At 47.2% G+C, this 22614-nt stretch overlaps 1 protein-coding gene across 15 annotated transcripts in view; it reads left to right on the forward strand.

Moving 5' to 3' along the window:
• MAGI2 (membrane associated guanylate kinase, WW and PDZ domain containing 2) overlaps positions 1 to 19471 on the forward strand; it is a 1255661-nt gene extending 1236190 nt beyond the window's left edge. For 9 of the 15 annotated variants that reach the window (XM_070616985.1, XM_070616987.1, XM_070616986.1 and 6 more), the window contains one exon: positions 2780 to 5655. In XM_070616985.1, the coding sequence (XP_070473086.1) occupies positions 2780 to 3354 (575 nt within the window). In that variant the 3' untranslated portion in view covers positions 3355 to 5655. Of the gene's footprint in view, positions 1 to 2779; positions 5656 to 18990 lie in introns of those variants that run through there. The other 6 variants (XM_070616989.1, XM_070616991.1, XM_070616990.1 and 3 more) reach the window with 3 other exon arrangements.
• The last annotated feature ends 3143 nt before the right edge of the window (positions 19472 to 22614 follow it).

Consider the following 22614-nt stretch of genomic DNA (forward strand, 5'->3'; position numbering starts at 1 on the left):
TGCTCTGCTGTCCACAGGGTCACTAGGAGTCAGAATAGACTCCATGGCACTGACAACAAAACAAAGTGGCTTAGAACATTTTAGCTTTTAGCTTCTCCCACTAAGTATTTCATGATCTATAAACAAACACTTGAGAAATCTTTTTACAGTAAGAGGAATTCTTCCATATTTTCATATTTTGAATAATTTCACCTTCTACTTTATCATTATAAATAAGATGTTTAAAAATAAATGCTAAGTATTCTGTTCAACGATAGGACCTAATTCCTGTTGGTCAGCAGTGGCCCCTGAGCGTGCCAGTCTCACATGCTTTGATCCTATTTGCAAGGCAACATCTTAGGCAAATTTTCTCAGTAAGTAGAAAGAGTAAAGAACCCCAATATTTTACCCCTGGCTGATCCATTTTGTAAGCTCGGTCAAGTTACTTAACCTCTCTCTGCTTCAATTCCTCCTTTAGGAAATGGTGTGAATAATATCAACCTCGTGTATCTCAGAAATAATTCAAGGCCAGCGAGTTGCCTCCATCCTATGTGATGTAATGGTGGGGAAAAGAGCTATTAAAATGTGAGATATCATTACCATGGTCCAAGTCAGAGATTTCCAGGGCACAACTACCCTCTAGTCGGGACTTTTGGGGACCACTTTTAACTCTTTCAGGCAATTCTTTCTGTTATTAGTAGGGTTGCCTCCATCCACCACTGGGTAATTTGATTTTAAAATTCTAACCCTGCCAGCAGTGGAACTGACTCCAATTTTCACTGAATACATTTGCCTGTGAGGATTTCAGAGGATTCCTCGAGATAACCGAGGATACCTGAGTTATAACAAAACCGCACGTAGGAATCACAGCCTATGGGAATGGCTGACTTACTCACTTATGCAAAACCTCACCTGCAAGTAGGCTGGTTAATGAGGCTTCCGCTGGAGCCCAGGCCATAGGTAAGCAGCCACCGGGGCACAGAAGAAAAATCTGACTCAACGTTGCACCAAAAATCGTTATAACCCTCCCATCACAAGAGGCTTTTCCCTTAGAAAGTGCATGTCTCACCTCTATGAGGTAGACATTTTATCCCCATCCTATAAAGGAAGAAATTGAGGCTCAGAGAGGCCAAATAGTTGTTCCAAAATCATATCGCTGGTAAATGCCAGAGGCAGGATCAGATTCCAGGTCTTCTGATGCTTTTCTAGGATTTTTTTTTTTACTCACTATGTGAAAATAATAATGGGCATCAGTCTATGGAAAGAAGGAAAAGAACACTGTGCCCTAAACACGCCATTCAAATTTCACATCAATGGAGAAATTTTTTATAACTGATTTGATATTCTACAGGTGGCCAGAATTACTGCACTATCAACCCCACTACCCTCTTCCTCTGCCTCAGGCTCATCAGTATCAAAGCTACCAGATAAGAACGCTCAACTTTTAAACAAAGGAGGCCCTTGACATTTATGATTGAGGATGCACAAGGGCCCTCCACAGTCTCCCTCCCACGCACGATGTTACAGAAGCAGGAATTTGAATCGAATGCACTGAGGCTGGTGTGTGGGACCGAATCTCTTAGCTAGTGAGGGAGCCTTGCCCGCTACTCAGCATCCAGATCTCAATGGGGCTTCTTTGTTCCCCACTCATGACCGTATCTCCATATACCTAGTCTATGGAGAAAAATTACACTCTAGCATGTATTCCAAAATGGGAGGATTTCCAAAGGCCTTGGGACATATTCCTTCCGAATATCAAGGGTTTGCTGTATTAGCTTTCCTGCTCTAATTTTGTTTTGATGGCCAGACACTCGAGGGTAACGTTAATGCTCATAGGAGTAACTAACTCATCTCAGATTCCTAGCACATCTCTCCTCTTTCTACTTGGCTTCCGACCAGTGGTTGCTTTAAAAAAAAAAAAGAAAGAAAGAAAGAAAAAAAGAAAAGAAAAATCATTTCTCATTTTTATCATTCTATTTTGTATGTGTTTTGTTGTTGTAAATTGTCTCAAATCCTTTCTGAAAGTAGAGAGATTTTAAATCCCAAATAAACGTCGACACTAGTATTCCCAAAGGAACATTTATCTTAGTCCCGGGCCCTCTAAAATGTTAGAACTACTAAAAAGAATTAAGGACAATGATTTCTAAAAGACAAGACGACAATGAACGTCGTTAGATGAATTTATCCAAATTCTGAGGGTAGCTGGTGGTAGCTAAGAATTGGGCTTTGAGTGACACCTAACGGTTGAGACAGTCACTCCCCCACCTTCTTCAGGGGACTCAGACCCGTGTTTCTCAAAGCTCGGTTCTTGGACCATCTTCAGGGTCACCCGTTCAAATGCGGAGAAATTCCGGGGCCCCATCAGAGTGGAATGTCTGGGTGGTGTTCAGCACTCCCCCGGGTGATTCCGAGGTATACCCATCTCTGGGTATCGTTTAGAACTACCCCGGGTGATTCCCATGGACACTCGAGTCTGAGAATCACTCATGCAAGCGCTGCAAGTCAGACAGCACGCAGGACCGTCAGCCCCGATGACAGCCGGGGAGTTAGCAGGGGCCAAAGCGAAGGGACGGCCTGGGCCTGGGCTTGGCGTTGACCTCCCCGGTCCGCGGACCAGGGACGGGCTGGGTGGAGAGCGCGGGGACGCAGCGCCCCGGGGCGGCCGCTGCCCTGTCGGCAGTGCGGGCGGGGGCGGGGGCGGGGGCCGGGGACCCGGGCGCGGTGGCCCTGCGCCCTGCTGCGTCCCCGGCGCGGCGAGGCCGGGGCGCGGGGGCCGCTAACGCTGTGCTTCCGCCCGCAGACGACCCCGGCGCCCGGAGCCCTGCCGCCGCCGCCGGCCCCGCTCTGCCGCAAGTAGGCGCCGCGCCCGACGACGGCCTCTCGCCGCCCTCGCCGCCCGCCGCGCGCCCGCAGACCAGCCCGGGCCCGGCGGGGGACAGCAAGAGGGAGCACGACGCGAGGAAGCCAAAGCAGCGCGCGGCCGGCGGCCAGAAGAAGCAGCGCCTCGGGGAGCAGAGGGAGCGCTCGGCCAGCCCGCAGCGGGCGGCGCGGCCGCGGCTCGAGGAGGCGCCCGGCGGCCAGGCCCGACCCGAGCCCGGCAGGGCGCCCCCCGGCGGCCAGGAGCGGCCCCGCGCCGCGGCGGGCCCCGAGCTCGGCCGGCGCCAGGGCCCCGGGGCGGCGGCCGCGTGCGCGGAGCGGCCGGGCGCGCGCGAGCCCGAGGGCAGGGGCGCGCGCGCGGGGCCCCGGCAGGGCGCGCGGCCTCCGGGGGGCGCACCGGCGCCCAGGGCGGCCGTGGCCCCGGGGCCCTGGCGCGTGCCCGGCTCCGACCGGCTGCCCGGGGGCCTCCAGCCCGGCGCCTCGGCCGCGGGCCGGTGAGATGCGCGCGCGCGCGCGCACCCGCCGCGCTCCTCGCGCCCCTCGCGCCCCGCCTGCCTGCCAGCGTCTTAATTTATTGTCCCTGTCGCACGCCTACATCCACGAGGTCCCGAGGCCTGCGAGCGCCGCCCGAAGCCCCGCGGGTCCGCCGAGCGCGGGCCGTGCAGCGTCCCCGCGCAGACCCAGACTGACCCTGAAGCCCCCGGGCCCGTGCGGGGCTTTGGCAGCTACGGAAGAACCAAAATAACGTGAACATCGTCACAGAGAGACAGTGCAGTGTAGCTTTAGTAAAAAGAGAGAGAGAGAAAAAACAAATTCCCCCACTGCATGAAGGCTTTGGATGTCATCCAAACTTTGTATCAAGAAACTGGACACGTTAAGAGCAATCAGAAACTGGAATATCGCCTTAAAAATCAAACTGCACGGAGCAAGCTGAAACGGAGACAAGATTCTATCTTTTAATTGATCTAAAGAGTTGTAAATAAATTGTTCTTGACATATCTAGACAGGGGTTACAAGGTTTCTTTGAAACATTCAAAACTGTGTTTGCCCATGACAGGTTTCCATGGCTCACCCGGGGCATCCATCACCGTGTTAGGAACGTCGTTCCCTGGGAACGCAGGGTGACTTAGCAATCTCGTGAATTCATTGGTGTGATGCCATTTTTACTGCCATTCCTGTGATCAAGTCATGTTTCTGTACATTTTCAGTGGTAGGAAAAAAAAAAAGAGGTTTCAAAAATTGTATCCTAGAGAACAGTTTGCCGTAAGTCAGAATTTTGCAGTTTAGCTCATAGATCTTAATTGGTTTTCATCTAAAACATGAATTTTATAATTGAAGGACCACGGTTTGTTGAATTGAGATTGGCAACGCTGCAGCGCCTCTATGGAAAGGCTCTCCTGTTGTCTCATGCTGGCAGACCTCGTAGCTTTTTTGACAGCACGCTTATATTTCACCTATTTTATTGTCTTTTTATAAACCCACTTCCATTACTTCATTTTCACTTTGATAGAGCAGAGGCAAAGTATTTCTCCTATATTTCTCAGATTATAATGAATCCCTAATATTGAAAAATCATTATGATGACCAATTTATTTTCATTAAAGAACATGAACCTTTTTAGCATTGTGCTGCTTATCTTTCTTATTCTTTCTCCTTTTATTTCCATTTGGTTTGCTTTTTTGTCTTCTATTCTTTGCTAGGTTTTTTTTTTTTTTTTTATTTCTTTAGCAACCTGTAGATGTTTCTGTCTATCTTCCTCCATCTGCGGTGGATTGCCTAGTAAAAGTCTAAGGCTTGCCTTTCTTCCTTGCTGTTTTAATATTTCTTTGTGAAATGTTACCTTCAATTAATTACCCAATGGTACTTAGTGGTAGCTACATGTATTAAAAGGCAAAATGTTTCTGAGGGCAGTTTCCCTTTAAGATGGCCTGGATGACCCATGCTTCATCCTTCCCAGATTCTGCTCCTTTCCAATGTGGAAATGCAGGTAACCCTCGCCTCCCTGCACCTGCCGTCCAATGAGTAAACCCAGGAGGTCGGGTCCAGTGCACAAAGTCACACGTAACAGCTGCCCTCGGTCACATCTTCCCTTCTCTGTGTAATTGCAGTATCCCGAGCACTGGCCCTTTAATTTCCATCGGGCGTGGTTCAGTCATTTGACGCGAGGAGAATATAGTTGAAAGCTTCCAGTGAAGAGTTTCGCAGCTTGTAAAAGCAATTTCCAAAAGGGGAACCCATCCGGCATAAACAAAAGCACAAACACACGTAGCAGTTGACAATACTTTTAGTTTAATCTCAATTAGTCTTTCTCCCCTGGACTAGAAATCCAGTAGAGTTTGCCATTAATTTATTGAATCTGGTTTTGGACAATGCTTCTGTAGTGTAGCTGCACGTCCTGGTACTGTATCCTCTGACCTTTATTTTCCATGTGTTACAAAAGGATAAAAAAATTGAGATTACGCTTGCATAAACTCTGATTTGCACAGTCCGCAGCTACCATTTGTGCAGTAATTGCTTTATGCGGCTGTAATCCATAACCTGTGAAGACAGCACATCATCTAAATGCCATTCCAAATAATATTTCTGTGTAGTGTTAGCTGTGAATTTACCCTGTACAGCTGTATCTCTATAAATATAATTCCATGTATTAATAGTCACAGAAAGACTGTAAGTGAGCAACTATTTTTATGAAACGCACCACTATGGATAAATTAACTTTTACAGAAATCTTGTTTACTGTATGATATTCTAAAACACTGTCAAATAAAATATATATCCAAAAATCTTTTCTTTTTCCAACTATACAGGCTGTGTGTTAATTTGAAGTACTTAATTACTGGGAGTCAATTTTTTTTAAACTGCAGCTTTTATAGATTTTTAAACTATAAGTTTAATGCCCCAAACAGAACTTCTTTGAAACTTAAATCTAAATGCAGTGGAATTACATGGGAAAAAGCTGTTGACTTTTTTCACCCGAGTAAATTGAGAGTTTTCTCATAGACAATCTAGTCGGTATTTGCCTGTGGGCTAACTACATCGTTTATGAATTGTCCTATGTTTCTGTTCTTGCTACACTGATTGATACTCAGCCTTTTTTCAAAATGGATTTAAGGTATCAATCAACAATAAAGTCCATCCCATTTTTTTCCTTTTAATTCTGAAATTTTTTCAAGCAAAATCACAAGGAGTTTATGCAGAAGCCAACATCTAGCGAACAGCAGTGTGGAAGTCCACAGAGAAGGGCTGAGCATGCCTTTTGGAATGTGTCACAGTACGTGCATTAGGGGGGCGAGAGGTCTGTGCAGTAATAGGGTGAGACAACCCTGCCATCGAGGAGATTACAGGCCAGAGAAAGAGTTCTCAACCCTGGTCCTGTCAAGACTTCCCACTGACGTCAACTCGAGGCCTAATCTTCCCACACTGACCATTTTTTCACTTCCAATATAATTTTTAAAAAATTAAATACACTATGTATCACTTTTGGAAAAGGGAAGAAGCTGGCACGAAGTGTGAAATCAAGCACAAAAAAGTTAAGATGTTGGTAATAAATATATGTCATCCTTCATGAACTAATCTGAGAATAGCCAAGTGCAAGCTGAAAAAGCAAAAAGACGGAAAACAACGGAGTTAACAAAACGGGGTGGAAATATTGGTAACACACGGCTAGGTGCTATTTTAAAAGAAAAAAACGTCATTAGGACATAAAAAGATTAGAAATCAGAGCCCAAAGGATTCAGACAGGGACAGAGCAGGACTCTGATGAGGCAGGTAAGGTGCCTGGCCTAGACAAGGGCCTTGTCACGATTCCAGTGTCTCTAGGTCAGGAAAGTATGAAAAAGTAAAGAGAGGCAGGTGGGGACCGGGCCAACAGACAACACGTCACTCCTCTAAAGCTGTCATTTTGTCAAGTGCAATTCTGCCATGGAACGGTCTTTCAGTTTCCCAAGAAAAGAAAAGAAGAGAAATCAGCTCTTTATTTGAAAGTGTCTGGTTTTTAAAGTTTGACAAGTTTAATTGACACTTTGAAGAAACACTCAACAAGAAGACAAAACACTTGCACAACCAACCATCTGCAGACGGAGTCTGGCCCGAGCCCACCCATTTGCAGCCTCTGTCTTGGAACAAGAGCTAGCTTTCAGGAGAGCATCTGGCTTCCATCAGAATCTGACTCACCTTCCACGCAAGGGCTGGTGCAGACCTCGGAGATCAGAAAGCGTGTGGCTCTCCAGGTCCGTCCGTGCCTAAAATCCCTTCACTTGTGTGTTTTAAGCGTGAGGCGCTCACCAGAAACCTGACCGTGGTTCCTGCCCAGAGTGGGTTTGCTGTGAGCCAGAGACCAAAGCTTACATGAGCCTCAAAGCCTAGCTGAGTTTTTGTATTCTCTTTCTTATTGAGTCTCACCCAAACTGTGTCAGCTTTGTCTCATGATGATGTCTCCTGCATTCAGGGCACTGGTTAAATGTGTGGAGGTGATGATGGTGATTATTGGGGGTAATAATAGCTGTAGTTGTAAACATTTGGGTATGAACAATGGAGCAACAGCCAAGAATTACACAGACCCTTGCTGGGCATTTGGTGTCACATCACCCACAGCTCAGTGACCAGGGAGTCTGTAAAAGTGTCGCTCTGTCCCACCACCCTGGGGAGGGCAGCTGGGAGCTGCATCTGTTTCTAAGAGTTTATCCAAGTGTTCGATGGGATCCTTTCTTTCGATGAAATGGCCTCTTGGACAGCGATGTCATCTGGAAGAACCTGGGAATCTTGTGAAGCGATGAAATGGCCCTTGACCTTCGTAAGTCGAAGGTGAATTTTCTAAAATCCTGACAAGGGGTAGAGCCGTATGAAAGGAGCTGGAAGTCCCCTCTGATTTGGTCCCAGGTCAGCTGCCTTCATCCGGAGGAGCAGGCACTCCTGGGGTACACGGAGGCTTTCTAGGGAGCGCACAGGCAGGGATGGCTTAAATGGAATCCATGTCCAGGTTCTCAGCCTCCATTTTTATGCATTTCAAGCCTGTGGACGCCCAATTCTCCATTCCCACCTGCCCCAAACAAGGGCCCTTTACATTAGAGAAGAAAGACAGACGCGTCTCCTGTCCTGCATTTTACTCTGTACGTTGCCTCCAGGTGTGGAAAGCTCTGGGGCCTTAGACAAAGGGACAATTGGGGAATGCAACCTCCTGAGGGAGAATCAAGACAGCAGAGAGCATCAGTAAGGAATATTGAAGTGGACACGGTCTTCCTGTCTTCCTTCACCAGGGAGGCGGATAGGGTCCCCATCTCTCTAAGAATTAGCACCCACATTTATTTGAATTTTAAAATAAAGTCAGACTTTTCCTGATGGAGTGTGTGATTTGGCCGTTTGTCTGACTTGACCACGAGGACCGGCTTTGCCAGTTAGATTATACAACAGGTATTTTACATAAATTAAATGAGTTAAATCTGCAACTACAAGGTTTAAATAAAATATATTTGAAGCATGCATACAAGAAAAAAAATACATGCTTGCAATATTTAAATTTGTGATAAAAATGTAGATGCCAAATGAAAAATGAAATCAGATCTAGAGTTTTATAAAATTATTTTAGGGGCTACATGAGCTAAAGGGAGCACTTACTAAGGCAAACCTGCTTAACTCAGTTTAATGAAAGTTTCAAAATAGTGTTGAGTGTCTACTATATATAAACCAATACAGGCGAACAGGACACAGCTGTATTCTCAAGGTACCTAGAATCTGGCTAGGCGACCAGGACAAGTAACTCAAGATGGAATTTTGTAGGATGCAGACATCGCCCGAGGCAGTTAGAAGTCATTCCTGGATAAGTGGCGTTTTAGTTGGGTTTTGAAGGATGGGTAAGATTTCAAGAGGCAGAGGATGTATACGGGGAAGAACGGCGTGAGCCAAGTCAGAGTTAGGAAACTTGGAAGTCTGTTAGAGAAATAGTGAGTTGTTTATTTTGACCAAGACTGTATGGAATGGGGGGTGGGGAGGAAGATTAAACACAGATGTCAGTTCAGGCAGATCACAGATGCCGATAGGGAGTGGTGGAGAGTCAGAAGGGTTTCTGAGCAGAGAAAAGAGAAGACGAGCTCTTGGCTCTAGCAGGAAGTCCAGGCAGTCCTGTCCAGGGTGTGGTGAAGGGGCAGATGTCTGGCAGCGACTAATTTCAGTCCAGGTGAGAGGGAAGGAGACCTGAGCACCTGGAATGGAGGGCAGAGACACGAGGGCTCTCGAGGAGGGAGAACAAGGAGATCCCCGACTTACGGGGTGCGAAGAGTGAGGAACAATCCCAGGCTTCAAGCCTGAGTGAAAAGGAGGAAATGGGAGGAGGACCAGACCTACAAGGGACATCGCTGCGTTTTCTGACAGGTAAAGTCTGAGGGGCTCTCAGGTTGCCCAGACGGAAATATTCATCCAGCCAATAGCCATAGACTAAAGATGGAGATGGTCCAAAGAGAGTGAAATGCAAGTGAGAGACTGAATGTAGGAGTAAGGACACCCCCCTACCAACCCCCCACCCCACCCCCCACCCCCAGATTCTGATGTAACTGGTTGACATGGGACCATTTTGGAAGGGAAATGTCCTATGCATTATAAATACACCCACAGTAGTAGTGGCATGCAAAGAGTGCTTTGTTACAGAAGGCAAGCGTTCTGGAAAGACTTGCCTTCTTTCTAAAGTTCAGGTGCCACCAGGAAAGACATGAGCCAATTTCTTTTTCTAGTCCTTAACTAGACAATAAAAGTGAGCTGCAATCGGTTCAACTGCCAGGGATGTGGAGCAATTCAAAGAAGGAGTACTTCAAAACAGACACCCCCGTACACCGCCCTTTCAACCTGTAAAGGTTAGCAGGGGCCACAAGGCTCAGTGACATGCCGTCCAACTTCCGTGTCACCTCATCTTAACAGGAACACCTGGATTCTCGCTCCTTGATCTGGATCGCCAACTCTGAGATGAGCTCAGTTGTGCTTCAAAGGGAGAGAGCCAGCTAACGTGAGCAAATGAGCAGCCACCAGATAAGGGCCAAGCTATCTATCTGTATATATCTACTCCCACATATTATACACACACACACAACACACAGACTCACACGTGAGCACACAGATACACAGACATGTACCCAGGGACTCCGATTTTAATTTTCTTTGGTGACAAAATAACTTATATACCCAGAAGCTACAAACACACGGAAAGCTTCCTCGTTTTACGGCTGGCAGCTGTGTAAACGTCATCCAGGCTGAGGAACAGCCCGGGACTCTGACCTGAGCGTGGCACAGAGAAAACACTCGATACGTGTACAATCTTCCTGTTGTTGTTATTAACTAGAGGCATGTGAATGTTTTCAGTGCTGCTCTGGAATTCTCGCTCAGCAGATATCTAGGAGGTGTTAGCCACGTGCCAGGCCCAGTGCGGAGGGCTGCCTGGACCTGGGAACTACACAGACACTCCCACCCCACAGAGAGCTCGTAAGTGCAGCTGTCGTTGGAGCTGCAAAGGGGAAGCGAAGGAGGGGCCGGTGGGGCTTCTCCTAAGGAAGGGGCTGCCAGGCCGAGAGCCGGACACGAGCAGGTGTCAGCCGGGGACAGTCGGAGCCGGAGCCACAAGGGGGAGTCCAGGTGGCCAGGCCTCAGCGGGTCCGCGGTGACCCGTCCGCCCACTTGCCCAGGCCTCTCCTGGTTTTCAAACTGTGAGTCTGCGCCTCAGCAACCCCTCCGTCCAGGCAAACCCACGTGGTTTGGCCCCTGTAGAGGGAAGGGCACATGGACCCAGCTGGCAAAGCTGAGGGCCCAACTGAAGCTTGTCACCTCGAGGGCAGAGGATGATGAGAGCTGGCCAGCAGGAGGCTGGAGAGGCACGGGGGCCCAGATCTTGCAGGGCCCACCCAACGGCCCTTGGCCAGGCCTCTGGCCTCCTTGCAAAAGGCGGCAGGAAGCCCTGCTGGGATGTGGGTTTCCCGTACATGACACTCTGGCCTGGAGTGGAGACCACCCTTATGCTCCCTACTCCCCCTCGCTCCCTTATGTCCCTCTCCCCCTTCCTCTCAGGCTCTGCTGGAGGCCTCAGCCTCCCCAGGCTGCGGCCCCCTAAGCTCATCCTGCCGGGCTCTGTCTGCGGAGGCCTTGCTGGTGCGCCTGCAATTCTGCGAAGAGCTTTCCCGGGCAGGTGTCTAATCAACACACAGACTCACGACTCTCTGGTTACAGGTTCTCTGCTCTGTTCTCCACCATCAAGATGTGGATTGAAGATTCATCTCGTGTTTCTGCCATTAACCCTCACGAGGCCTAGTGAATAACAGGTGCTCAGTGAATACTTGCTAAAGGTTGGGCAATTTTTTTAAAAAACTGGCCTCATCTCTAAGTCCAATATAGTTTCCCTTGAATTGGAATGGCTTTCAACATGGTATGTGGCCCTGACTCATCAGAGTGGACAGTTTGCTGCTGTTTCTACAAAATTCTGGAGAAGGTGCTTGACGTTGTTATTTGAGCCCTTTTGTGATGAGGGCTAGCTTCTGGAGCTCACCCAGGTGCTCAGTCCAAAATAAGCCCGGTAACTATGCCCCCTGACTTTCTCCTGCTCATGCTCAGGGCTTGAGCAGAACCCGGCTCTGGCTCTTATTTCAGGAAGGTAAGGGCAGGACCAGAGCTACAGTGACGGGGCAGGACTTCCTGTTCCAGCTTTCCTTGCTCGAATCCCAGGGAGAGACTTTCTGCTGGTATCCTTGGCTGAATTCTAACACACCGGGTCCAGCTGGTCAGGATTCCTTAGATGAATTTGGCTTCCCCACTACAAATGTTTGCTGGAAGCATGCAAGAGGTCCCTGTGGGTTTTGGCCTTGGACTACTGCAGACTCCCTCTGCCTCTCTGCTCCAATTGCAGCTCCTGCCAATATCACACACACACACACACACACACAAACACACATATATCCCATTTGACCTCCTGCCCACGCTCCTGTCACTTGTGTCAATCAGCCGTTGAGTGATCGGACTTTTGACTGGGCTCTTCCAGCCAACCTCAGCCCTGCAGCCTGTACCAAGGCCCCTTGAGTGGGACACTCTGTCTGAGCTCCCTGCACTGACCTCTCAGGATCAAAGACCGTCATGGTGGGCTCTCCACTGACCTCCCACTAGACAGCACATCATTCACAGCCAATCCCAAAACAGTTTCACTCTCTGTTTTTAATCTGAGTCAACAAATACAAAACCAAGATTCTTTTTTTTCTTAACCATTGCCGTTATTAAGGAGCTAATGTTATGAGGGCTTCGTAGGGTTTTAAAGAATAGTTAGGTACAGATCTTCTAAAACATGAAGGACTCATCTGGAACACATGCCCATGCTAAGGGGGCGGGGACAGCCACAGATGATTTTGCCCTGAATTCCTCTGCCAAGACACTTTCAAAACAGAAGCAGGGAGCTGTCTGAACCCCTCCCAGAAGACTAGCTGCTAAGAAATAAATCCAACCCTCCACTCCCCAAAAAGGCTTATTTCTTGCTCAGCTGACAGGTCAGGAGTTGCTGGTTGAAGTAGATTTTCTTTATTTAGTTCCTTCCATTCTGTGGCTCCATCGTCCCCTAGAGCCTGGCTTCCGAAAGAGGGGTCCAAGCACCAGCAGCACCGCCGTCCCCTGGGAGCTTGTTAGAAATGCAAGACCTCAGGCCCCGCCCTGGACCTACTGTACCAGCCCTGCATTTTAAGAAGTTCCCAGATTGGATGACCCATATACATAAAAGTTTGAGAAGCCCTGCCCTAGAACCCCGGAGCCCTCAGCATCCAGAGAGCAGAAGAGGAAAGAGGGTGTGGAGTGAGCACAACCCCTTCTTTGCTTCATTGAGGTTCCAGCCTACGAATGACAGGTCACTCCCAGTTCCATTCCATTGGTGAGAACAAGTCACATGGCCACAACGGGGCACAAAGGACTCTGGGAAATGTAGTTCCTTACTGGCAGCCACCACTCCACACCATGGAATTGGGAGGACAGATTATTGGGTGGACAAACAGACATTTCTGACTCACAATATAGTTTGTATTTTTTTCCGTGAGACCACAGAATATTTCTTCCTCTACCCTAGAAACCGCCTTGGGTAAGGAGTCATGGGAATTTTTCGAGCCTCCTTTGTGTTTTTTTTTCCAATTTTACTGAGGAATAATTGAGAAATAAAATTGTATGCATTTAAAGTGGACAATGTGATGATCTGGTATACATACACATTGTGAAATGATTCAGGTTAATGAATGCATCCATCACCTCACATAGCATGGTGAGCATGCTTAAGATCTGCTTCCAGCAAATTTCAAGCATATGATACCATATTATTAACTACGGTCACTATGCAGCTTCCTGTGTGAAGGTGGTCCAGCCTGATGCTAACTGGGCTGATGTACTGGACAAGACGATGTTCTCCCGCAAACCATCACATCCATGAGAGTCTGTGAGCACACACGGTTTCCACCACCGCTCCTTCCTTCATCATCCCTAACACAGAGGGCATCCCTGAATGAGAGTATCTTATGAGCACATCTGAGGCATCCAACCAGAGATCAGCAAACTTTTTCTTTAAAGAGTCAAATAATAAATATTTTGAACTTTACAAGCCATACTGTCTCGATCGCAATTACTCAGCTCTGCCATTCAAGGATGAAAGCAGCCATAGGCAAAATGAAAATTAATTTGCATTCTATAAACACAATACGGGAGAACCGATTGTAGTTTATTTCACAAATCTTTATTGAGCATTTATTAAGCTACTTAATGTCTCTGATCCTGTCAAAATGTAAACTCCGTGAGGACGGGAGTCATATAAGGTCATCAAATCTTTGGCCATCTGGTCCAGATTGTCTTTCCTCTTCTGGCCCAGTACATCACTCCGTTTAGCACGAAACTGGATCACCTTCACAAACAAAGCTGCATAGGGACCATAGTGTATAACATGTCTTGTACACTTGAGATTTGCTGGGAGTAGATCTGAAGAGTCCTCATCACACACACCTCCTCAGTGAGCAGGTGGCCAAAGGGGAAACGTTGCACCAGGCCCTACACCCGGCCATTCATGTGTATGCAGAGGAGAAAAAAGCAGGGCCCTGTTTCCAGAGAGCTCATCACAGGGAGAGTCTCAAAATCGAATATGTAGGCCGTTGACAGGTGCAGAGGTCACACTGAAGGGATGGCAAATACAAGAAAACTTGGTCAAGTTCAGGAGCAGTAACAAATAATGCGGAAATTAGCATGTCATTGGCACGAGCTGTGCACCCAGCCCTTTTACACATGTCACTCGGTTTTATCCTCAAAGCGATCTTGTTATGTACATAGCACTCTCCCCACTCCTTCAAAATCGCCTGTGTCAAGGTCACACTCTCTCATTCCAAGACTTGCTGCAAAGCCACGTGCAGGATCTCAGTCTTGGCACGATGAACATTTTGGACTGGACAATTCTTTGTTGGGGGAGGTTGTGCTGAGCATTACAGGATGTGTAGTAGCATCCCTGACCTCAGTTCACCAATTCTGACAACCAAAACTGTCTCCAGACCTTGCCAAATACCCTGGGCCAGGGGGAGGGAGACACAATCGTCCTCAGCTGAGAACCACGGAGTTGCAATAACCAAGGCTGTGAGGGATGGGCAAATGACAGACTCACAGATCAATGGAAGAGCACAGAGAGTCCAGACACACATCCCTACACACACGGTCAGTTAATTTTCAACAAAAGCTCAATAGCAATTCAAAAGAGACAAAAGAGTCTTTCCCACAATTGGATAGTCACATGCAAAAAGAAAAAGAGTGCCTTGATGCATACCTGACACTGTATCCAGAATCTAACCCAAAATGGATCATAGACCTAAATGTAGAACCTAAAATTTGATAATTGGACTTGAATCAAAATTGAAAATTTCTGCTATTCAGAAGACACTGTTTAAAAAATGGGGGGAAAACAAGAGTCACAGACCAGTAGAAAAAGTCTGCAAAACAAAAATTTGATACAGGACTTGTATCCTGAATATATTTTTTTAAAATTCAATAATAAAAAATAGATAACTCAATTTATAAGAGGCATGAAATATTAGTAAAGACACTTCACCAAAGAAGATACACAGAAGGAAAATGCATAAAAGATGCTCAACGTTATTGGTCACTAGGGAAATGAACATTACAACCACAAGGAGATATCACTACGTGTCGATTATAATGACTAGAAATTTGAAACTGACATGCATTGAGAGTGGGAACACAAAAGGATACAACCATTTGGGAAAACAGTTTGGCAGTTTCTCATACAATTAAAAGGCATTTGTCATAAGACCATGCATTCCCACTCTGAGGAACCCACCCCAGTGAGATGAAAACCTCTGTTCACACAAAAACCTGAATGTGAATTTTTAGAGTGGCTTTACTCTTATTCACCAAAAAACTGCAAACAAGCCAAATGTCCTTCAACTTGTGAATGGAGAACCACACTGTGGTGTGTCCACACGTTGGAATACTACTCAGCAATAAAAAAGACCAAACCACTGTCAACACGCAGCCACACGGACGAGCTTCCACTGCACTGCGCCTAGCGGAGGGATCCAAGCTCGCAGGGCCACCTTATGTGTAATTCCATTCATCTGACGCTCCAGAGGGGTACCTCTGGGGACAGAAAACTAAAGGGCCAGAAAGGAGGACAGTGGTGGCCTGAGGCTGTGGGTGGGGGAGGTGTTGGCTGCCAAGGGGCCCAAGGGAATTTTTTGGGTGGCAAGACTGGTCTATATTTTGACTATGGTGACAGTTACATGACTCCATGTGTTTGTCAAAACTCACAGAACTATACACTAAAAAGGGTGAATTTCACTGTATGTAAAAAGGGTGAATATATCAAAAAATTATATATGAATAGGATTTCTGTGTAGACTTTTAGAAAGTAAATTAATCACTTATGAACGAGAATAAAGTTCTACAACCAGAACAAAACAAGTCAGATCCCGTCACTGCCCTGCTGGCGCTCAGCATCCATCGCCCTCCCTCCACACGTACACCTGCCTGACTCACTTCCTTCCACTCACCCGCTCGATTCACCCCAGCTGTGTCGGCTTCCTTCCTCCTCCTGAAACACTGTCTTTTTCCTGTGCTCAAAACGCTCTTCCTTTTGACATCTGCATGGCTTTCTTCCTTGCTTCCTTCGTGGCCTTTGCTCAAACATCACTTTGTCAAAGAGATCTTTCCTGCTTGCTCTCTCTCAACACTCCTTCTCGCCTTACTCTGCTTTATCTTTCTCCATAGCCCTTCTCATTCATTTAATGTTTGTTGACAGGACTAGAATGTAAGCTTGATCCTTATCTGCTTTCATCCCTTTAGTCTCTTAAACGTAGTAGGTGCTCCATATAGACTTGAATGAACGGATGTGTAGATGGGCTCAGGGACTTCGAGAAGGACAGGGAAGGAGGGAGGGAGGGAGGGAGGGAGGGAGAGGGGAGAGGGGGAGGGGGAGGGGGAGGGGGGAGGGAGAGAGAGAGAGCGTGAGAGAGAGAGGAAGGGATGGGGATAGTGGATGCTGGACTTGACTGGATAGTCCTCAGAGAATTTGAATACAAAACAGAAAGTGAGAGGGAGCAGCAACTGTTAAAAACAGAGGGAAGAGCCACTGGTTTACTAAAAGGATGACACACTAAATCAGGAGCCGCAGGTACTTGCTCATTTGAAGCCCTCTTGAGTCCCCTGAACAGCTGCTCCACACACGGATGATACACTGTCGTAATCTCCTAAATAGCGACCCCCTTCTCCCAAGACCCTTTCTTCCTTCCTTTCCCGAGTAGCCCTACCATAAACCTCCTGTGACTAAGGTGCCCCACACGTGTCTCACTCTTCCTTGGAACCTGAAAGACTTTAACTCCCACTCCTCCCCGCGCCCTGTCTGGGAGACTCAGGCATCCATGATTTTCCACCCACCCCACACCCACACCCACCACTCAGGAGAAGAGTGGCTCTGCAAGTCTCCGCAGGGGGAGTCAGGGGACAGGAGCGCTGAGAGTAAGGCCTCTCTACTGCCAGCAGTGACGCAGTGTGACAACAGAACTCAGTCTGCCCCGGGGAGACCCCTCACCTCCCACAGCACCAGGACCGCTTGTCTCATCGTGCCCTTGAACCTTGCTGTGGTTGGGCATCGTTTATCCCCCAAACCGTTATCCCCGATCCACTCTGACATTCCTCCTTCCGGAACCCCTGCCCTAAAACCCTTCCACCGAGCCCTCTGAAAATCAGCAGCAAAATCTGCACAGCCTTCATCTCTTCCCTGAACTTCCCTGCATCCTCGTGCTGTCACTGGATCCTGGCTTCCCTTGGGATGCAGCTTCTCCTGTAGCATCTCAAGTGGTGTCTGTTTCCTCTCTTTCTCCTGTTCCATGAGGGCGAGTCTCTTTCTTGCGTCTCATTGCCACTTTCAGCCCCCTCTTCATCCTCCTCCCTAAACCCTGCAGCCTTGAATCTCCTATCATTTATCTCAACCTCCCTTCTCCCCCATTACTATAGTTTTCTGCAGACATAGGGGTCCTCTTTTCTAATATATGCATTCATTGCTATAAATTTCCCTGTAAGCACGGCATCCCATGAATTTTGATGTCACATTTTCACTTTCGTTTACTTCAAAATATTTTAATATTTCTCTTAAGGCTTCATCTTTGACCCATGTCTTATTTAGAAGTATGTTGCTTAATCTCCAAATATTTTGAGATTTTCCAGCTATCTTTCTGTTATTAGTTTCTGGTTTAATTCCACGTGGTCTGAAAACAAACTTGGTAAGATTTCTGTTCTTTTGCATTTGTTAGGGTGGGTGTTATGGCCCCAGAATGTGTTCTATCTTGGTGAATCTTCCACGTGAGCGTGGGAAGAATGAGTACTCTGCCGTTGGTAAATGGAGTATTCTCTAAGCATCAATTAGATCCAGTTAATTGATGGTGCTCCTCAGTCCACTATATGCTTACTGATTCGCTGCCTACTGGGTCTGACCTAGCTTCCATTCCATGGTCAATCGCCCCGCTCTGCTTCTGTGCCTTCGCATGTCTAAAGCGCAGCCCCGGCTCAGGCCAGCTCTCCGCATACACCTTGCCTGTCTCCATGCATGCTGACTGCGGTTGGAGAAAAACACCCAAGCTTGCTGACTGGTGTCTCTTTAAATTCATGACCGCTGAGCTCGGGTGGGCCCTGCATGTTGCCGAGCACACAGACTGACATTCCCTGGTCCATTGCCAGGGAGAGACCTGTTCCCATCCCACTGTGGTGGATGACTGTTTCAAACCTTCTCATTCCCCTCAAATCGCTACCACCTGCTCCCTAACCCTCACTCTCTGCAGGTGGCCTTGCCTCCTAGTTCATGAGAAAGTAGGGACGCCCACCACCGCCGACACTTGTGTTTGTGTCCATCCACTCTCCCTCCGGGCCTTTTACCTTGAGTTGCTTCTCTGCGCTACCAGCAAATGCCAACCCCTTCACTTACGCGCTGGACTCCTCTTGCTGCCTCAGAGACCGCGCTCCAGCACTTCTCTCTCTCCAGCATCATCCGTTCGTCCCTCTCTTTGATCTTTCTCATCAGCACACAGGCTATGTTCAAAATGGCAGGCGTGTTCCTCAGGGCTCTGCATTTGATTTTTCTTCTTGGGGAGACCCTGTTCCCCGAGACAGTCACATGGCTCGCTCCCTCACCTCCCCAGGTCCTTACCCAAATGACGCCCCTCAGGCATGCCTTCTCTGGCCACCCTATCTAAAACTGCAGCCCTCCTGTGGTGGACTGAGCCTCCATGAGCCCCGTCCCTGAGAATCCCCCTCTCCTTGGGTGAGAGCAGAAGCTCTTACTTGCTTCTAACTAATAAAATATAGCAAAGGTAATGGGGTGTCCTTTCCTTGGTTGGGTCACATTATATGGCAAGGTGATGGGCTGTCCCCCCATAATTGTTGCATTATATAAGACACCATCTTAGCAGACTAGAACAAGAGCTTTTCTTCCCTGGCTTGAAGAAGTAAGCTGCCATACTGTGAGGGGGCCACTGGAACTGGGAGGCCCCTAGAAACGGCAGAAGGCCTCTAGGATCTGAGGGTGGCCTCCTGGAAACAGTCATCCAAGAGCCGGTGCCCTCAGTCATGCAACCATAAAGAATCAAATTCCGCCAACAGCCTGAACGAGCATGAAGAGGACTCTTCTCTAGTCAGCTCTCCAACGGAGAATTCAGCCCAGCTGGCGCCTGGATTGCAGCCTTGTGAGACCCTGAGCAGAAACCCAGTTAAGCCGTGCCCAGACTCCTGGCCCCACGGGAACTGTGAGATAATAAATGTGTGTGTTGTTTTAACCCGCTAACTTGGTTGTAGTTTGTTATGCAGAAAAATGGAAAACTAACACATCCTCCAAAGATTCTCAGTTGCCCTTTTCTGTTTCCTTTTTTTTTCTTTTGCCTTAGCACTTATAACCCCTTAACGTATTTTCTATTTTACTTATTTACATCGTTTGCAGTCTGTGGACCCTGCCCTACTCCTGAATGTATACGTTCCACCAAGATGGCAATTTCTGTCTATTTTTTCCCCACCGTTATATTCTCAGTGCCTCAGTCTCAATGTGTTTGTTGAGTGAATGAATAAACAAATGAATGCTAACTCTTGTTACCCAGGCAGAGGAATTCCTTAAGCTCACTCGTATCTCAGAAAGGTGAGACAGAGAGGAAAGGTTTCTATCATTTTTAACTCATTGTTATGGAAATGACAACACACGGTTCAGGAGCCAATGTGATGTGTCCACGTAACAGCTTCTCACTAGTGTGGCTTGTTTTGGGGGCAAATCATAAATTCTCAGAGCAGCATTCTTCAAAGCCTTTTGACTTGACTCACATTTAAAAACACATTTCCCATTCTGCCTCAGTACACGCATACACACATACATAATGGAAACAAAGGTTTCACAAAACAGTACTTATCCTTATGACATGCTCTCAAGGTTTCCCGTCCCATTTCATTCTGCTATATTTCACTGTTTAAAAACTGGATAAGACCCCCTGCTAGGTCCTGGAGAAATCGTGCAGGCAGGCACCCATCCTCGCTGTTGTCAAGCATCTCCCGGGTTTGGATTGCCATGGGTTCGACACTGTTGTTCCAGGTGTGTATGGTGAGGGCATCTTCGGTGCTGCCTGGAGAAGGGAACCATCCGCCTTAGCAGATAAGAGGGCTGGGGGCAGAGCTGCATCTTCTCGTGAAACTGAGGCGCCTGAGAGGGACTGTGCCTGGACCAAGAACTGCCGTCCTCCTCCTGCCACTGAGCCAGGATACGCCGGGCCATTCTCATCTTCTTCTTCATCTTCATTCTCATCTTCGTTAGCTGGTCTGAGTGTTCACCGAGTTCAAAGACTCTACAGCATCCCCATAAGGGGTACAAGTGACCTTTAATCCTGGTCCTGTCTCAGATGTCTAAATGGTCCCTGACTCACAGGCATTTGGTGCTTGAATTTCTGATTGTCAAGTGTTTTTAAAAATCACTAAAACATGAGCCACCTCACATGGTTCCAAATGGCATGACTCGTGAAGCTAATGAAAAATTATGGCAAAGCACTTTTCCTACAGCGCAAGCTACTCATTGGGCCCAGAAAAGGCAATGTTGATGAAGTGCCATTAAATTACGGCCTGAGATGCCACCTGCGGGCAAATCTGGGTCTAATTCGCCTTTTTGCAAGTCGTTTTCTATTTCTTTGAACGTGAAATGAATCCCGAGGACGGTAGATGATAAAGATGATGCCCCTTCAAAACTGATTTGATTTTAAACGTATTTGTCTTTCTTTTTTTTTTAAGCATGTGGTTCAAGAGGAATGATAATAATAAAAAAATCTCTTCCTAAGTTTCAGCTCAGCAGTACCTCCATATGGGGAAAATGCCCCCGACACACACCTTACTCCCGTGCTGCCCTGTCCCCACCACACAGCCTGGGGGGTGAGAAGCTGGGCTGGGGATGGAAGGCAGGTAGGTGCTGGACCACAGAGAGTTCAGGGAGAAAGCAGGAGTAAGCGAGTCATCTGGAGGGTTCTTTCTGGCTCTCCTCTCCCTTGGCCCGTTTCCCTCACCTTCCCTGTGGGCCGTGCCCGTTTGCTCTGATTTCTTTCTTATGGTCGGAAGCCCCCATCTCTCTCCCCTGTTGTTTCCATTTAAACCTTCCTGCCTGGTGTCTCACTCCTGGAGGATAATTGTTAAGTTTAGTGGATTTCTCTGCAAAGGTAACACTTTTTGTCACCATGAGGAAACAAAGGCCAGCTCCACAGTGTGGGAAATTCTACAGGGCAAATGACCGGCTTTTTCCACCGCATGAGTAGCATGGGGACGAGGGGAGGAGCTGTTATAAAGAAAAGAGACCAGAGACGTACTAATCAGAGTCAACTTCGTCTCAAAGGAGCGGCAAGAGCATAAAGAATCCCGGACTGTCAGTCATGCAGCTTCAACCTTTATCAATATTTTGCATTAAGCATTTCTTTCCACACTAAGGGTCAAACTGACCTGCTGTGCCAGCAAACGTCTCCCGACTGTGGTAAACGAGCTATCCCTGTTGTATGATACATGTTCCTTGTTCCAAGACAGTACATAACCACGCATCCACCTGGCTTCTTCCGAGTCCTCCTTCTTGGGGGAGGTGCTCTCCCGGGCTCTCTAATCCACAGACTGACTTGTATAAGGAACTCATCTCAATTTTGATTTATAGATTGATTATTGATTATTCGTGTCGACAGTTTGTTTCATGGAGAATTCCAAAACAGATCCAAGAGTTCACAGTATTTCACCCATAACTACTTCAACACGCACCTCTTGCAGAAAGACACTTCGGCAAGAAGCGTTCAGCCTTCAGAGCGGGGCTCCCCGGGAAGCACCCCTGTGACTGGAAGGGAGGGTTTCCTCTGAGGACATTGTTCATAAAAACATGTTGTTTCTCTATCTGAACCCGTGGGATAAAAATCCTTCTGGACATGGCTTAGGAAAACCTCCACAATCCCTCACCAAAACATTTAAAATTCTGTATGCAATCAAAGTTTTCTATGTACAAGATGCGCTAGGAAGCTGAGAGACGAGTCTGTGGCCAACCGTGCATCTATGTACACTCTGCACCACGAAACTGTGTTTTAACTTCATTTCTGACTCAAACACGTCCCTCTTCTTGCTGTCACTTTTTCTTTCTCATCTACTTCAAATCTGTGTTACCTCATTTTATTGGTATGTCCCTGTAAGCAGAGGTGTGCTGGTGAATATTTCACACTAATTCTCTGGGGAAAAAAAGTATATATATATATGCAAATTAATTATAAATGTTGCTGCTATAAATGTATAACCCACAATAAGCAAATAATAGTAAAATACACAATACTCTTTATTGTAAATTCCATGCAGCCAACTGAGTCCCTCAGAACGTTTTTGATGATTTTTGTCAAACTCTGTATCCACAGCTAACGGATGGTTACAACCAACAATCAAAAATAGTTGAGACACGAATGTCGGTTGATACTTTTATTTACTTTAACAAGGAAGAGGAAGTGAAACAAGAAACACCTATGTCTTATGTCAGAACTTCACTCATTCCTCAATGATGTGAGCCACTTTTTTGCTAAATTGGTTGTTTTCAAATACCGGCGGACTACTTCCCCAATTTTTTGTGCTACTCAGAATGTAACTACTAGAGACACGGCACACTTTAAAGTCTATTCTGCACTGTTACCATTCTATCCATCACTTTGTGAAGTCTAGACATCAATAAAGTGATCAATGAAGCCTTGACCTGTA

This window comes from Equus przewalskii, chromosome 4 (assembly GCF_037783145.1).
Source record: "Equus przewalskii isolate Varuska chromosome 4, EquPr2, whole genome shotgun sequence".
Taxonomy (NCBI): Eukaryota; Metazoa; Chordata; class Mammalia; order Perissodactyla; family Equidae; genus Equus; species Equus przewalskii.